A 16126-nucleotide genomic window follows, 5' to 3' on the forward strand; every position below is an offset into this window, starting at 1 on the left:
AGTCACAGACGTCTATCAGAGTTCTTGTGCTGCTCTACAGCAAGTAAACGTAAGCACCACAAACCAAAGGACTGACCTGATAAAAGATTTGTTTGCACCACTTTTTGATCGTTAGATACGACATGTCGCATACGCAGATGCACATTTCTGAAGTTCAGATAAATGCCACGACTCACTGACCATTCACTCTGAGCAAAGGTTACTGTAGCTGTCAAGGACGAGGTGCCAATATGGTAGCATTAAAGTTTGGTAGCGCAGAGAGCTGCTTAGAACATAACCCTTTAAATTTTCTTTTTATTTACTTCGACTGCCAAGAGAACAATTTGTAGCAGTTTGCCACCTATGTTGTTGAACATCAAAGGCACAACTGTGATTCCATGTAACTGTAAAACAATCAAAATGTGTCAGTAGCAGTATTTACTCCCTCACACCTGTGTAGTTTATGTTTAACTGGCAGCTTTCTTCCAAGAACCACAGACGAGGTCTGCTCAGCGTTCTCACTTCCTCAATCAGTAATTTTAATAAATGCCTGAGTTCCTGTTATTGTAAATCTGATTCCTTCTCACTGGCCAATTCTCTTTCTCAGCTCCTCTCAGTAAACTTGTCGTTATCGCTGCCGTAACAGGAGACTATAAATATGACTTCTGGTTTCATTGTCACTATTGAGACTTTATGGCGACTCTCATCCCACATCACTTCCCAGATCCTACCTGGCCGGTGACCAGTGTTCACTTTGTGTGTGGATTGTGCTGTCTCCGGGTCTCTGAGGTTATCAGTTGTGTTATGCTCGGACTTCTAACAAAAAGATCATCACATAAAAACAAAAACAACAGGATGTTAATGAACAGGGAGGGGAAGCTTTAGTGTCAGGCCAGTTGCATGATGAGTACGTCAGTAGAAGTGCTGGTACACTTTCCTCCATCAGTCATCAGCCACATCTCAGAAAGCTATTTCTCTGACCTTTGTGGCTGCGTGTAGTCGCCAAAGTGTGAAGCATTTTCTCTGTTGAGTTTATTCTCAGTATTGACATCAGAACACATCCCCCCACTTAAGGAAACAATGGGCACGCAGTGACTCTGGTCACACGGCTAAGAGCTGGCCGGAGGAGAGGCCTCCATAGGCCGACTCTGTAGAGAAGATGTGTACATAATGCTTTTCATAAGCTGCTTACATTTGTTATATTTTCAGTAGGGAACTCGACTGGGGTTTAACTTGTATACTGTTAAGTAAGTTGTGTGTGTGTGTGTGTGTGTGTGTGTGTGTGTGTGTGTGTGTGTGTGTGTGTGTGTGTGTGTGTGTGTGTGTGTCTTTGAACAGCAGGCAGGCCTGTCATGAGGAGTCCAGATGGTGGGTGGAGAAAGCCCTCCTTTAATCCATGCGCCAGGATATTATACCCCCCTTCACTCTCTCTCCCTCACACACACACACACACACACACACACACACACACACACACACACACACACACACACCGTCATCTGTATTTCCACCGTTTGCACGACCCCCCATTGAGCTACTCTACTATTGGTTTACGTACCATTATCCACGCTCCATTATGTCAGCTCGGTCCACTCGCTGCTGTGTTGTATATCCTGACTGACGCAGCACTAAATGCTTGTACAGAATTGAGTTTGAGAAACGATAAGCGAGGCATGAACGTTGTAATACAATTCAATTCACTTGAGTAAGAGGACTCATTATGTTACCCTGTCATGTATTTTAATCATTTTAAACAGGCAAGTTTTATAAATACTATATTAACACCCATACTGCTCAATAAAGGGATAACTTTTCCCCAGGTTGTTATTATGTTAGTGCTTCTGTAGCTTTATTTTAACAGTGGTGTCATTCAAGGAAATGCAGTTTTCTCCACAACCTCTGAGCAAACATGCAGTTCTTTTAATTCCCAAATGTTTAAAATCATTATCAGTTTGTTGCATGCTGATGGTACGTGACTTGTTTTCAATCAGTCAAATTGTTCCGCTGTAGTGCCGTTTACAAAATACACACTGATGCTTTCTTTTTAGTATTTCTCAAAAACATTTCTCGAAAGAATGCGGAACAACAAACCCGACTGATTGGCTTCGTTTCTGTGTGGTTAATGTTGACACATAGGTGAAGCTGGAGGTGGCTGGAGGGTTGAATATTGCACGATTTTCATTGAGAGTTACCTGGATAGGCAAGATTAGGAACGAGTCGATCGGGAGGAAAACCCAGGTTGGACAAAGTTAGGGAGGCGGGGCTTAGCTGGTCTGGATGTGCAGAGGAGGCTAGTGGATATGTTTGGCAGTGGATTTTGAACATGGAGCTGCCAGACAGAAAGACCACAGTGAAAATTTAATGATGTAGTGAAAGAGGAGGTTGGTGTGACAGAACAGGGTGCCTGTAGAGGCGATGATTACATCTGACTGAGGGCATAGGTTTGTGCTACTCTGTGTGTGTGTGTGTGTGTGTGTGTGTGTGTGTGTGTGTGTGTGTGTGTGTGTGTGTGTGTGTGTGTGTGTGTGTGGAGGCTTTGGAACGCTCACGAGGTCTTCATTGTTTTTACGACTAGCTATTTTCTCTTTAATCTTTTATGTGCATATTAAACGGCTGTTTTGAAAGAGCGTTTGCTCTCCCTGCTGACGATGGCCTACATATCACAGACAGACTAATTAGGGTTTCTCTCTCCAAGGGCTTATATACTCCCTTTCATTCTCAAAACAAACATGAGTGTACTCCAGATCTTGATAAATGCAGCTACCACAACAGTGCTTCAGGTCTCACAATCTCTCCTGTTCATTGTATAAGTTTATTGGGGGCGGGGTTTGATCTGAGTTGGTGGACCTTTTACATAAAATCTGGGGAAGCCTCAAACTGTTTAAAGCTTCTGTCTGATATGCAGGTCAACCTTTAAAATAGCCTCTTAATCTACACAAATTCTGTCAACTTATTTTTATTCTAAATCTTGAAATCTGCGCATATTGTGTTGTAGAGAGGAAGGGCAAAGCTACCTGTTTCCAGTCGGAGAACCCTGAAGAGCAGACCTGTGTGGCGGTGAAGATCGAACAGTCCATAGGTAGGTTGCATCACCTCCATTTATCTTTACGGTCTTTCTCTCAAGTGCTTGCACGCAGACTTTTTGAAAAACTCTTTAGATGTGTTATTATTCATATCTTAGTCTCCCATTTTTCGTCCACTTTGTGCATCATCTTGATTTTCATTGCCATGTTCACATGTCCATCGTCTCTTTTCAATCAACACCTCTGATTTACACACATTTGCATTCAAAATCAATAGAATGCATGGATTTTTCAGCTTTGCCAGACCTTCTGGATCGGAGTAAAATCAGTTAACATGCACAGTGAGGACAGAGGATGATACTGTGAAGGACACTATGAACACGCCTTCCTGTGACTCTCTGCTATGCAGGGGTGTGAAAAACGCTGCGGGTCGCTGCTCTATTTTTATATCAAACTCGTGTGTGCGCTCACGCTCGCAAACATGCTTGTGTCTCATGGTCTGCTTCTTTTGATGAATGGGCGCTTACCTCTGGCCCTCTGTGTCTTCCTATTCTTCATTTTCCTCGTTTTCTCTTCTTTCTAGTTCACGCCTGTAAGTCCCTCTCCTTTTTGCACCTGGGTTTTCATCCGTGTCTCTTTCTTTCTTTGTTATATTATCTAGTCTTTCGAAGCAGACTCGTGGGGTAATCTCACAACGGCCCTCAGATTAGAGGATGATGCAAGCTTAATCTGAAGAAAGTCCGGGCAGTTGAAAGCCCCCCACCCAACTCCAAGCTCACAGGACTGGCTGTAATTGTTACGTGTCATTCTGTCTGTCATGTTCTCTCACACGGTGTGCGTTAGCATGATTGGATCATTCAAAGCCTCGTCTGTAAAAGTGGAGCCAAACGTGCACAGCAACAACGCACTCTCAAGCTGACTGGTTGAGGTAGTGCTATTTGGAGTGTGTGCGTACATGTGTGCATGTATGTTTGTGGCTTTGAAGCAGTTTGTGTGACTTTGTCTCAAAAGCTTTCGTTTCACAGCTCAGTTTTTCATCAAATAAATGTAACCATAACGATCATGCAGAACGCCTTTGTCCTTACAAAGGATGTTTACATGCACTAAGTAACCAGGGTATGCTTGTCTCACTGACTCTTTGAAACCAAGTAAACAAAAGGAGATGTTTCCTTCCAATTTGTACACTGATCAGCCTAATATAGTGAAAGTTGTCCTGTTGTGTTGCCAAAACAGCTGTGACCTAAGACACAGGACCTGTTCTCAACAAGGTGCTGGCTCGTTGGATTGGCATGTGGGGAATTTAAGACCAGGTAACAACTTCAGGTAATTTTCCTCCAGCCATTCAAGCCACATTTTTTGCAGTGCAGAGGAGCTTTGTCATGGTGATAACAAGGGGAGATGTGTTTCTGCTGCAGAAATGTTTAGGTGGGCGGTATGTATCAAAGTAACATCCACACGAATGCCTGAACCAAAAGGTTCCCAACAGACAAGTTTTTTGGAGTTTTATTGTTGTGGCTCATCACTGGATGCTTTTGTTTCTTGCTTGGAGGGATTTGCATACGTGACTGACAGGATGGATAGTGGATGAGACAGGTTCTTGAGCAAAATAATTATATTGAAAGTCGCGCTAAAATAAAAAATACAGTCGCATTTATCACTGAAATATTTGTGCAAACCTCAAAAAAATCACCAGGACTCCATATTAAACATCACAAAACATATCAGGGTGGAAATTTAAAGCGAGAAAACTTTCAATTGTTAATAAAAAAATATATATTTCTGAGTAGTCACAGCATTCATTAAAAAAACCACCAACTTTGTTTTTTCTCAGTTTTCTACAAAACGTACAAAAGTAAAAAAAAACCAAACAAAGTAAGGTGAGCATGATGGGAGTTGTGGTTTGCAGTCTTGTAAAGACAGATAATTTAACAGGAGTTGAATTTATACTGGTCCAACTAGTTTATTAATGAAGGAACAAAATAATGCTCATCACTCCCTGCAGTGCTGCTCTGCAGTGCGTTTACATGTCGCAGTAAGCAAGACCTCAAGACTTGTTTCTGTCAGAGGTGTCATCGTGACTTAAATTAAAGCTTCCTGTGTTGTTGTTGTTTGTTGGGTTTTTTTATCTGAAACCATGTGATGGTTCAAAGCTGATACATAGCAACGTAGATCAGACCAAGACCTTTCCACCACATAGACACCAGGGAGCAGCTGTGCAGCACACGTTAGATGCAGAACATGGAGAAGACTGAGTTGCACTTCCCAGTGGAGACTTCTGTAAAAGGTACATTTAGTTTATTCCCATAATTCCTTTTGTGATGCTCTTGCTTCATTTTAATGTAGCCTCATTTTGATATTTCACGATTAATCGGGAGGATTTGGTTTGTGTTCGTGTCGTTGCGTCAAAGTTTTTACCATTTTATATGTTAGCATAAATAACAGGGCTCAGGAGGACGAGCTGATTTAAATAAAAAATTTATTTTGGGGGCTTCGATTAGATTTGAGGATGACAGAACTGCAGTGAAGCTGTTTAGGCTGCTTTTTCTGTGGTGACTGTCAATCATTGATCAGGTGCTTCACTAATAAGAGACGCTGATGGAGGAAGAAGTGCTGTGGCAAACAAGTTTGTCCTCTGCTAGTGGTCCTGTTTCGCTTTCTGCTGTTTGCTTCATTGTGTGATTGTAACAAATGGGTTTCACAAGTGAGAGGAAGCTGGAAAACCCTTCAGTGTACCTGAGAATTGCAGGATAATTTATTATTCCATAACTTTAAACTACATTTATTTCTATTCTCCGAAATTTGTTATTTTTCTGGAAAAATGTTGCTCTGACAGGCATTTGTGTCTGTTCTCTTTCTTTCTATGGATTTGAACCTTTTAAGGTCTAAAGGTGCAGTTCCTGTGAGCTTAAAGGTACAGAGTTCATTTGAAGGTGTCTTTGTTTGCGCGCGTGTGTGCGTGCAACTCTCGGTTTGTGCGAATCAGTACTTTTTAAAAGCCACTTAAATAAGGGGTGTGTGAGCGAGAGTGAAGGAGGAGTCTTTTGCTGCCCTGTAAATCTCCCTCCTGAGCTGAGTCATTCTCAACAGCACCGCCTGGGAAGATTACACGGATGCTAAACTTTCAGCTCTTCTGGGATACACACACACACACACACTCAAACACACAACAGTAGAGATCGACATTGCAGCTGTTTTCCGGTCTATCTCAAACACAGGGTGAGTTCATTCACTGGGATTTTGTTTTTTCCAAGCTTGGCAGAATAGTTCATCCTTGGATTGTCTCTGCTGAGTCTAGAGTGTAGTTATCGAGATACAGTTTTCTTCTCACGTTTTGTGTCATCTGCTTTGTTCAGTTTGAGGTGTTAAATAAAATTGTGTGATCACACTTTAGTGACAGCAGTCTTTCATGTTTTCATGCCCATGCTGCTCTTTTATCTTTTACGGGAGTGTTGCAGTGTTTACACTCCAAACTGTCTGAGCCTTTCATACAAATAACATAGGAGTGGCCTACAAACGCACTTTACACATAAATTTGCAGTTGCAAACTTCATCATAGCCACGTAAGGACTGAAGCTTGACAGATGTTTCTAAAGGCTGCTGTTCACCTCAACTCGTTTTTTATCCTCATTCTTCCCTCATGTTCCTTGACTTTGGTGTGACTGTGTGGAAGCCCAAACTGTCTTTTAAATGCCACAGAGTTTACAAAGATGAAGCAGAATATATCAAAATAATAAATACTCAGAATTTCCTTGTTGATCACAAGGAAATTCTGTCACACCCTTGCGGTAACGGCAGAAGACGAAGCCTCAGTTTCAAGCTATGTCAACCACTCCTCTGCTTGCGCACAGTCGGGTGTGCCTTTTGTTTTTCACCTTGAGCTCTCACACCTAAGTATCAGGATATATTTTGCCTCAAGAGAGCCAAAAAGAACATGACACACAAGAAGAGACGCGGAAAACATAAAAGTCAGGTCGGACAGGTGTGCTGTCAGGTGACAGTTCTCAAACAAGGTGGAGTCAGGAGGTACAAATATCTTGAGCATTCACATAAGAACAATTAGGTCAGATGCCTACCTGTAAATAAGCAAGATGTACGTTTTCTCTGTAAAAACCTTTAAAAAGAAAAACTAGAAAAGCGGCTCATCTTTGCTGTATTAACATTCCCGTGTTGATTCCCTGGGAGCAGCTTTTAGTCTTGATACAGCGGCATGGTTACAGAGGTTTGTGACTTCTGCAGCTGCGCTCTAAAGTTGAAATTTGAGGTTTTGAGTTAAACATTTGTTGTATGGTGAAACTTTGTACCAACTGGCACCTTTGATAATCCATCATCTTCTCAGTTTTCATTCATGCCTGCAAACCTGATGTCATGCCCATTAGCCTCGACTACAGTCTGTATTTCGACTTGTTATCCTTCTAAACTAAGAGGGTGAAAATATACCTTTGGTATCATCTGCCATCATGGCCGTGTTGGCATGGTGATTTTGGTACCTGTGATCTGTATGTCTTTTTTATCATTTATGTCCAGTGTTTCCTCAAATCTTGTATTGAGTGTTGTAAGTCTACTTGAAACATTATTAAGACAAAAATTTTTTAATAAAACAAATCATTGTGACAACAACAAACTGGAAGAATGTAGTGTGCCTGGAGCTATTTTGGGAATTAGTTTGGATTTCACTATTTTCGGACTTTGCTTGTTTTCTTGTTGCAGAGTAAGATACTTGCGCTGAAGAGATGGATTTTTTTCAATGTGTAGTAAACTTAATTCACCCATTTTAACAAATCACTGCTGGGATTTTCCACAGTTAATCTAATGTTGGGGAACCAGTTCTGATATAAGCTCCATCAGAGGGTAGTGTCACACTGTGAAGAAAGGTGCTGTTACTGGGGAAACTTCTGAAATCAAGGATTTGTTGTACTTTGTAAAACCAGAAAGTTTTCTCCGCTCTACCTCTCATGTGTACTTACCCTTTGCATGAGCATTTGTTAAGTCTTCTTCCGGCTCTGTAGCTTTGAATTTATTAATATTGGTCCTTTGGGCTCCGTGGAGTATGCAGTGAAATTTTACATTTTCACAAGGTAAAAGGATAGTTACCATGGTTACAAGCCTCACAATCCTGCAACAAAGAAAAAAGTCAAGTCTCGGTTTGACTAGTCAAGTCTTCACTTCCTGGATTGGAGTAGTGATCCAGCAGTGTTTTCAGTTTCTAGTAAAAGTAGATTATCTGTTTACTGTAAAAGCACAACAGAACTGAGTGGCAGGAAATTTCTTGCCAAAACACAAAAGTTATGAAAAGAAGGTAGAGTTCGTCCTTCCTTTCTGTGCAACACATTTAAGTTGTATTTTGTGTTCGCATCCACCCGATCCATCTCGTACTCCAGACAGCAGGCCTCCTTCTCCGTCACACAGATGAGGATTAGAATCAAAGTGTTTTCGCAGCACGCTGTCTGGCTGCTTCTAATTTACTGCACATGGCTGTCTGTTGTGCCAAGACAGTTTTAATGAGAAGGTGCCAGAATGAGTGCGTTACCAGGAGCAGGACTTTCTTCCCAAACACTGTAGTTTTGAAAAAACTTCCTTTTCAGTGTAACGGCTCTGGTTGCGTTTCCTTAATCTACTGATCAAGATAAGAGGTTAAAAATAAATGATGTGACATAAAATCTCGACATCTAATCTTCTTCTACATAACTGACAGCAAAACATCGAAGCATTTTCTATATCTTTGTTTACATCTCTCTTGTCTTGACACAGCCTACAGATATATTAAGTGTTGCTATTCAGGTTAAAGGCTGCAATATAAAGGTGATTCAGACGTGAGCCGCTGTGTTTGACGTGGTTACTGACAACCCCAGAAAGCAAAGCTGGGCTGTGGACACTGGACCTCCTGTACTCAGGAGTCAGGATAAATGCCACATGCGAAATGCAATTTGCAGGCAGACTTCGTTTTAGACCGTGTACTTATAATGTGGTGCATAATGTTTTGCAAGATGTTTTTTATGACCTCTAATGTGGCTGAGAGTGGAAGTCAGGCACCTAATCATGAAAAATTCCTGCGGCCTGCCTTCATAACTGATTGGTATTTTTTGGGGCCATGTTTAGAAAGAAAGCCCTCCCAAACACAGCGTGGGACCGCTTCCAGTCAGACAGTTGCCAGACTTGTTGTCTTTAATTACAGTCCACCCTTTAAAATAGAAATTGTGACTGTATGATTTTGTGGTTACTCTTTTTCTCTTTCCCTTTAAGATTGGTAAGATAAAGATTACTCTAGTAAAGACAAATCTGGGGCTCCAGGAACCAAGTTGGCACATAGTAACAACGTTTTTGTAAACAAGCTGCATTTGGAGAGGTACTCCAAAGTATATAGTACATTAAGCTCTCACTCAAAGACCAGGTTACTTACCCTAAGGATACAAACAACACTTATTTCCATCATCAGCTTATCAACTATGTACTGTATGTCTGATTAATCAAATGTAGTTATAACATAGAAAAAAAGATGAACTTATATCTTTTTGCTTGAAAATTGGTGCAGCTGCAAGCCCCTGTGCAACCCACCTCCAACCCATCTCCTCCTTTTCATGTTTTTTGTGTCTTAATCAGTATCATGATTGTCATCGCTGACATCTACCTTATTCAGTGCTGTCTCCTGGCTGTCGTTCTGTCCACCTCAGACTTTGCATATACAACAGAACCCAGTATCCCAGAACCGAGCCATCCCAATACAGCCAACACCCAGGTCAACAGGTATACCTGTTCAGTTGCTTGTCAATGCAAATATCTAATCAGCCGATCCCATGGCAGCTTCTCAAAAGATTTAGACCTGCTGAAGTTTAAACCCAGCATCAGAGTGGGGATGAGAGATGACTTCAGTGACGTTGACTGCAGCATGGCTGTCAGAGGGGCTGGTCTGAGTATTTAAGAAACTGGGATTTTCCCACACATCCATCTCTGGAGTTTAGAGAGAATAGTATGAAAAAAGGGAAACTGCCCAGTGAGTAGCAGTTCTCTGCACGAAAATGGCTTGTTGATATATCAGAGGTCAAAGGAGAATGATTCGAGCTGATAGGAACACAAGAGTAACTCAAATACCCACTAATTACAGTAAAGGTATGCAGAAACGGTGGGGTCACAACATGGATCCATCTTACCATACACCAGCGGTTTAAGCTGGTGGCAGTGGTGTAATGTGTGGGAGAGATTTTCTTGGCACACTACCAGCCAAGCATTGTTTAAACACTACATCCTGAGTGTTGTTGCCGGCCACATCAATCCCTTTCTGACTACAGTGTTCCTATCTGTTGATGGCTACTTCCAGCAGGATAATGCACCGTGTGGCAAAGCTCAGAAAATCTCAAACTGGTTGCTTGAACGTGACGATTAGCTTACTGCACTCCAATGGCTTCCACAGTCACCACACATCACTTTTGGGATGTGACAAAGATTCATATCATGGATGCACAGCCGACATGCACTTACAGGCAGTTGATCAGCACAACCTCATGATGCCATCATCTGTGAGGAATGTTTTCAGCACATTGTTGACTCTATACCACAAACAATCCCATCCAATCAAGCCCTAGCAGGGTGTTCTTAATAAAATGTCCAGTGACTGTGTGTTCTTAGATATAGTAATTTTCAGTTTATCTTTTGCTCTCTTCATTGGCTGATCATTACAGCCACTTTACTTTACGTGTGTGATTATTCGAGTGGCAGATATATTTCTAAAAAAGAGAAATATATCTTTATCTATTTGTAGACATGATGGGACTGAGTCTGTAAAGAAATGAAGGTCCTTCCTCAATGATTCATTTCAAAGATGAAACATTTCTCTGTGCATGTTAGCATCCCTGAGTGCCAGAAACATGAAGTCCCTTCTTCACTTTCGGTAATAACAGACTGACCGAAACCAGAACAAGCACAAATTATAAGAAGTCCACTGTTTTTGTTGTTTTCAGGTAAAGCAGGCATCCTTGGATGTGCTTAACTCTACAACTTCTGGACTAGATTGTAGTTTACCAGTGTCAAAGCTATAGGGAAGCTACATCCAAGCTATACATCAGCTGGTTTGCCTTTGCTAAATCACACACACCCGTTAAATGGCAACGTTAAATGGAAGCTAATGTACTAATAGCTTATAGAATAATGAGGGTCTTCACTCTCTCAGCAGTGTAACTCCATGTTTGGACATTTGCTTTAACAGGCTTCATACTTTTTACTGACGTGTGTGTGTGTGTGTGTGTGTGTGTGTGTGTGTGTGTGTGTGTGTGTGTGTGTGTGTGTGTGTGTGTGCTTGGCGAGGTTAGAGAGAGGTCGAGTTAGGCTACTGTAAACACTGCCAGTCTGTGTCGCCTGCTCCATTAAGTCGGTCTGCCAGCTCTATCTAAACACTGATGCTGCGCCATCTGTGGCCAGCTGGTTGGGTAAAAAGTCTCACTGGTGCTGATCATCAGCTGGATGATTAACTGGGATAATCAACTGAAGTGTATGACACCCTCTAATGTGTGGTCTTCAGCTGTTTATGGCACTTAATATATGATGGGAATGATTTTTTCCTTTACAGGGCGAATTGGAGGAGAATATGTTTGCACATCTGTTTCTGGAATGGCACGTTGGTTTTTCAGGCCACCTGCAATACTGAATAAAACAAGACAGAGGTTGTTGTGAAAATTAAGGTGTAAAATAAAAGTTCTGACTCAGATATTATATTTCAAAATAATCCATTCTTAATAAGAAACGTGTTTTAGCATAGTTCACCTTTGAAAGTAGTTGATGTAAAACATTGCACCGACGTAAGTCATGTACTACCACAGAGTGACGGCTTCAAATGTCACTGCAGGATGAGTGGGGCATATATCAGTGTCACCTATCGTAAATATTAGTCATGCCGATAATGCCTGTAGTGATAAAACAGTTAAATACGTATGCTTTTGGTTTCTTCACTCTCACTTCTTTGTATAAAAATGGTTTTGATTCCATTATCGATTTTGTTTTTAAGCTTGTGCGCCCTCTCTTTGTGTCCTTTAGCTCTAGGCAGCAGCCCAGGGTCAGAACGCAGCGAATTGCCGAGTGTGCAGGCGTGTCTGAATCGGGTGACTGCAAGGACGACCGACAAGAGCCGGGGAGGGGTCAATGGAAGAGTCCCTGGCGGCAGGCCTCGGCTGCAGTCTAAACCACCAGGTACATAATAGCATGTGGGAAAAAATTCAGCCAGACGCCACAAAGTGAGAATCTTAGGAGACACAAATTATTATAGCATTTCGGTGTCTGATTCACAACATGTGGTCTCAGTGACCTTTCTACTGCTGTTTTTCACTTCGTCTTTGTTTACTCTGTAAATCTGCAGAAAAACACTGAATGAATCAGTGCTTATGGACGCTGTTTGACACTGTTAACATCCACGAAATGGTCAAACCAGAAGAAGAGTTATGTAAGCTGGCTTGGGTTCAGTGAACCGAGAGACTCGTTCCTCTTGTGTTTGCGTTGGGTAAATCATTCTACACAGATAATGCAGGGAACAGAGCTCCATTCTTCCTGCTGCTGTAAGTCAGGCAGGATATTTAGTTGCAAAGCCATGCGCAGTTAGTTTTTGCCAAGCCCGATTATTTCTTTATTACATTTAGGACGTTTATTACAGTTCAGTGTCCTACAGGTGGTGTCACTTGTGACAGCTGATGCTGCCACCTTCAGCTTCAAACTGAGATTGCAGTAAGAAAATGAATTGAAGCTGTGATTAGTATTCAGGACATTTCTCATGTTGTAAATTCCTCTGTTTTATATCCAGTGCCTCCAAAGCCACTGCACCTCCAAAGCCCAGTGACAGATATCCCATCCCCATTGGGCCACATCCAGAAACCCCCACTTATAAGCAGGATGGAGGACGGAAGTGGAGGAGGAAAAACGGGGGCTGTCAGCCGGGAGAGACCCAGAGAGAAACCCTCCAAAGTCTTAGACCTGATCAGCCGCTTTGAGGAGAACAGGTTCGGCCTCTTAACTTTCTCTGCCTCGATATCTGCAGAAATGAGCAGTTACTTGATCCGTGGATGAATTGCTCATTCTGTTATTTTCCTAATAATGTTTAGGAAATGTAAGCCTCTGTTATTGCTTTTGCTGATTTAAAACTCCGTCACAATGTGTGATTGAATTAGCAGCTTTTGCCTTGATGTGGTTGAAAGATTTCATCTTTGTAACTTCTTGGCTTTTGTAATAAATCTCTGGCTTGTTGTAATCACAGTGACAGAAATTGGTCTTTCCCAACTTTTCTACACCAACTATTTCAAGGATAAAAAAGCAGAAGTTTCAAAGTTTTCAGCCGCGACTCATTGATTGTACGTCGGACGAGAGTCATTAGAGAGAGTAAGTGGAGATTAGTCTGTGGCTGCTGAGCCAAGTGTTAGCAAGGGGATGAAAGGAGATTTGTACAGGCGAGGGGAAACACGGGTCCACATTTGGTTGTGGGACAGAACTCGGTGCTGCGAGAGGAGGATGAGGTAGGAAATCTTTGACGAATGTGTATACTTTGATATTGTTGCCTCATAGTTAAATTGTGAGTTAGATTCTGTAAGATTTTTCCAGTGTTGATCTGTGTCTAACTTGTTGTGCTTTACTCGTGCAAGTTTGCACTGTAGCTGCAGCCTTGTGTCTCTGAGGGAGGCCCATTGCAAGCGGTGAGAGGCACAACAATGGTGCCCTTGTCTGTTCGTACAGTTGCACCCCTAAAATATGCAATCTGCAGCAGTAGCAGCCCACTAAAATCTGTCTCATCTCTGGCCTGGATCTCTAAAAATCTCCCGGGTCTACAGGCTTTCTTTGCACCTTTCATCGCATTTTCTGGTGTGAAATGAGGTTAATCAGAGGAATCTGGTGCATCTATTTCATTCAGCCACTCCTGGGCAGTGAGGATTATCCCTCCAGTGGCCCTGGAGCTCAAAGAAGAGAAACGCTTCACACAGATTCTGTGAACAGAATTAACCTACTAATGTACTAATCTGGTTCACAAGGTTTGGCTGCCTTAAAGGCAGCTAGGCGACGACCACACTGCAACTGAAGCTGCTCTTAATTCGTGTCTGTTTGAGCCTGTTTTGAAACACTGTCATGTCCTGGAACACTTGCTGTGCTATTTGTGTGGAAGGAGGAAGTGATGTGTGCACCTACAAAGTGATGCGGCTGTATTGTTTCTGAATACTGTATTAAATAGTATGTCGCCCACTAGTTGTGGTACTGTCAGTCTTACTCTGAGTGGTGAAAAGATAGTTTCATGTTCCCACACCACAGGTGGGTGACGGCCCCCGACACATTCATCTGTCGGGTGTTTCACCAGCTGTTTGTTCTTCCTCTATTTATTGATACTTCCTGTTTCTACTGGGCAGGGAGAAAAAAGTCATCTGTTGGTTGATTGTTTTTTGCATCGGTAAACGTTAGATTCCAGATATAGACATGGTAACTTTTTTTAATCTGCTAACAGTTTTGCCTTTAATGTACTGTACTGAGTTCAGATAATCTTAGCTGAGACACAGTGGCTACTGTTGCTGCTTCTTGTTTGGCTGAACGTGTGGAGTATCATTTGCTGGGAAACAGCTGCACCGACTGCCGGTACAGGATGTCGAGCAGCTGAATGGTGACATTGTACACACACACACATTGTTGTCAATCTAGTTTCCATTTCTGTGCTGCGTGTCAGTTGTCTTCTGCAAATTGTTTTTTCATTTCATTCATTTGGATGCTAAGCATAAAAGAGGCCTCGCAGCAGAATGTATAAAGTAGGTTTTCCATGTGTGGGGAAGTAGTGCAGCATCTACCTCTCGGGAGTAGTGGTGATTTACTTTTCTGCTCCTCCTATTGCTCTGTTGCTCCTCGTTACTGTGCCCCTTTGCTTTACTCACACTTCCTCTCAGCTCTCAGTCAGCAACCTAATAAGACAGCAGGAAGTTTGTGCATCTCTACTGGTTTATTTTTAACTCTCACACTCATGTGCAAAAGCTCTCTGCTTGCTGTTGTGCACCACACTCTGACAATATGTCACCTTGAGAAGGTATGGACCAGCCTACTCTAAATTTCTTTTTTTTTCCCCTCCCTTATTTTCTTATTCTGGGAAGGTTTGTTAGTTAGCCCTTTATACACTCTTACCCAGACTGAGCCACTTCCTCCTTTGCTTTTTCTTCTGTTCCTCCAGCAACACAGAAAACAAGAGAGACAGCTCACCGCTCAAACACATCAACAAGTCTGCCAACTGCAGTCCAGCTCACCGTGCATGTCCAAAGACGGAGACCAGCAGGAACACCTCTGCGGCGGCCACGACACAAGATGCCAACAGGCAAGCAGCGAACGGGGTGCTAGTGCAGATGGACAAGGACAACGAGAAGGAGAAGGAGGATACAGAGGAGAAGCATGAAAGTGTGAGGACAGAGACTGCTGAGCTTGTAAATGGAGATATGGGGAGCTCGGAACAGAGCGATGATCATTCGCCTTCACACGTGGACAGGACTGGTAACGAGACTGAGAATGAGGAGACTGATGCTAAGACAGAAGGCGAGCACAAGAATGAAGAAGGGAGCACAGACCACAAGGTACGTATTGAGTTTAAGCATTTGCTTTGTGCTCCTGGGACCCAAGTGTTGCGCATTTCTACCTGCTATGTAATACATTAAAGCTGCCTTGCTGCACTGACTCATCTCTGATAGACAAACTCTCAGCATTTATTTATTTTCTCAGCTTTCAGTATGATTAAATCATGTGAACTACTTCATCTCTGGGTGACTGTAACGTTGTAAGGATAGAGTTACAGGGGAAGTGTATGCATTTCTTTCAGCACTTTGTGCGTGTGTGTGTCTCAGTGGGGTATTTTTCTGTGAAGGGCAAACAGATGTCAACATTTAAGCAGCTGACTCCGTGCTTCAGTAATCTCTCCCATGGGAACCCATTTTGCCTGCTGTTGTCTGGTGATTATAGATATCTCAGGTTCAGATCAATCTCAGTCTTCACAGTGACAAAGACAGCTGGGTAATCTCGCGTTGTGGGAAAGGAAAAGCCTCTCTGCTGTGCAAAAGATATTCATCACTGCTACAAGTCCTACCATTTAAAAACGAACTAAATAAAAGTCAGAAACATATTTTAAGTGATGTCTTCTAGTT

General features: G+C 42.3%; 1 protein-coding gene across 6 annotated transcripts in view; it reads left to right on the forward strand.

Annotated features, from left to right (window-relative positions):
• The window catches only part of LOC309711243 (FYVE, RhoGEF and PH domain-containing protein 4-like), a 55501-nt gene that overhangs the window by 30095 nt on the left and 9280 nt on the right, over positions 1–16126 (forward strand). For 4 of the 6 annotated variants that reach the window (XM_082541417.1, XM_082541416.1, XM_082541419.1 and 1 more), the window contains 4 exons: positions 2975–3058; positions 12024–12176; positions 12781–12976; positions 15169–15562. In XM_082541417.1, coding sequence (XP_082397543.1) covers positions 2975–3058; positions 12024–12176; positions 12781–12976; positions 15169–15562 — 827 coding nt within the window. Of the gene's footprint in view, positions 1–2974; positions 3059–6075; positions 6219–12023; positions 12177–12780; positions 12977–13354; positions 13487–15168; positions 15563–16126 lie in introns of those variants that run through there. The other 2 variants (XM_082541420.1, XM_082541421.1) reach the window with 2 other exon arrangements.

Source organism: Aulonocara stuartgranti (genome assembly GCF_965226115.1).
Source record: "Aulonocara stuartgranti genome assembly, chromosome: 7".
In the NCBI taxonomy this organism is placed as follows: domain Eukaryota; kingdom Metazoa; phylum Chordata; class Actinopteri; order Cichliformes; family Cichlidae; genus Aulonocara; species Aulonocara stuartgranti.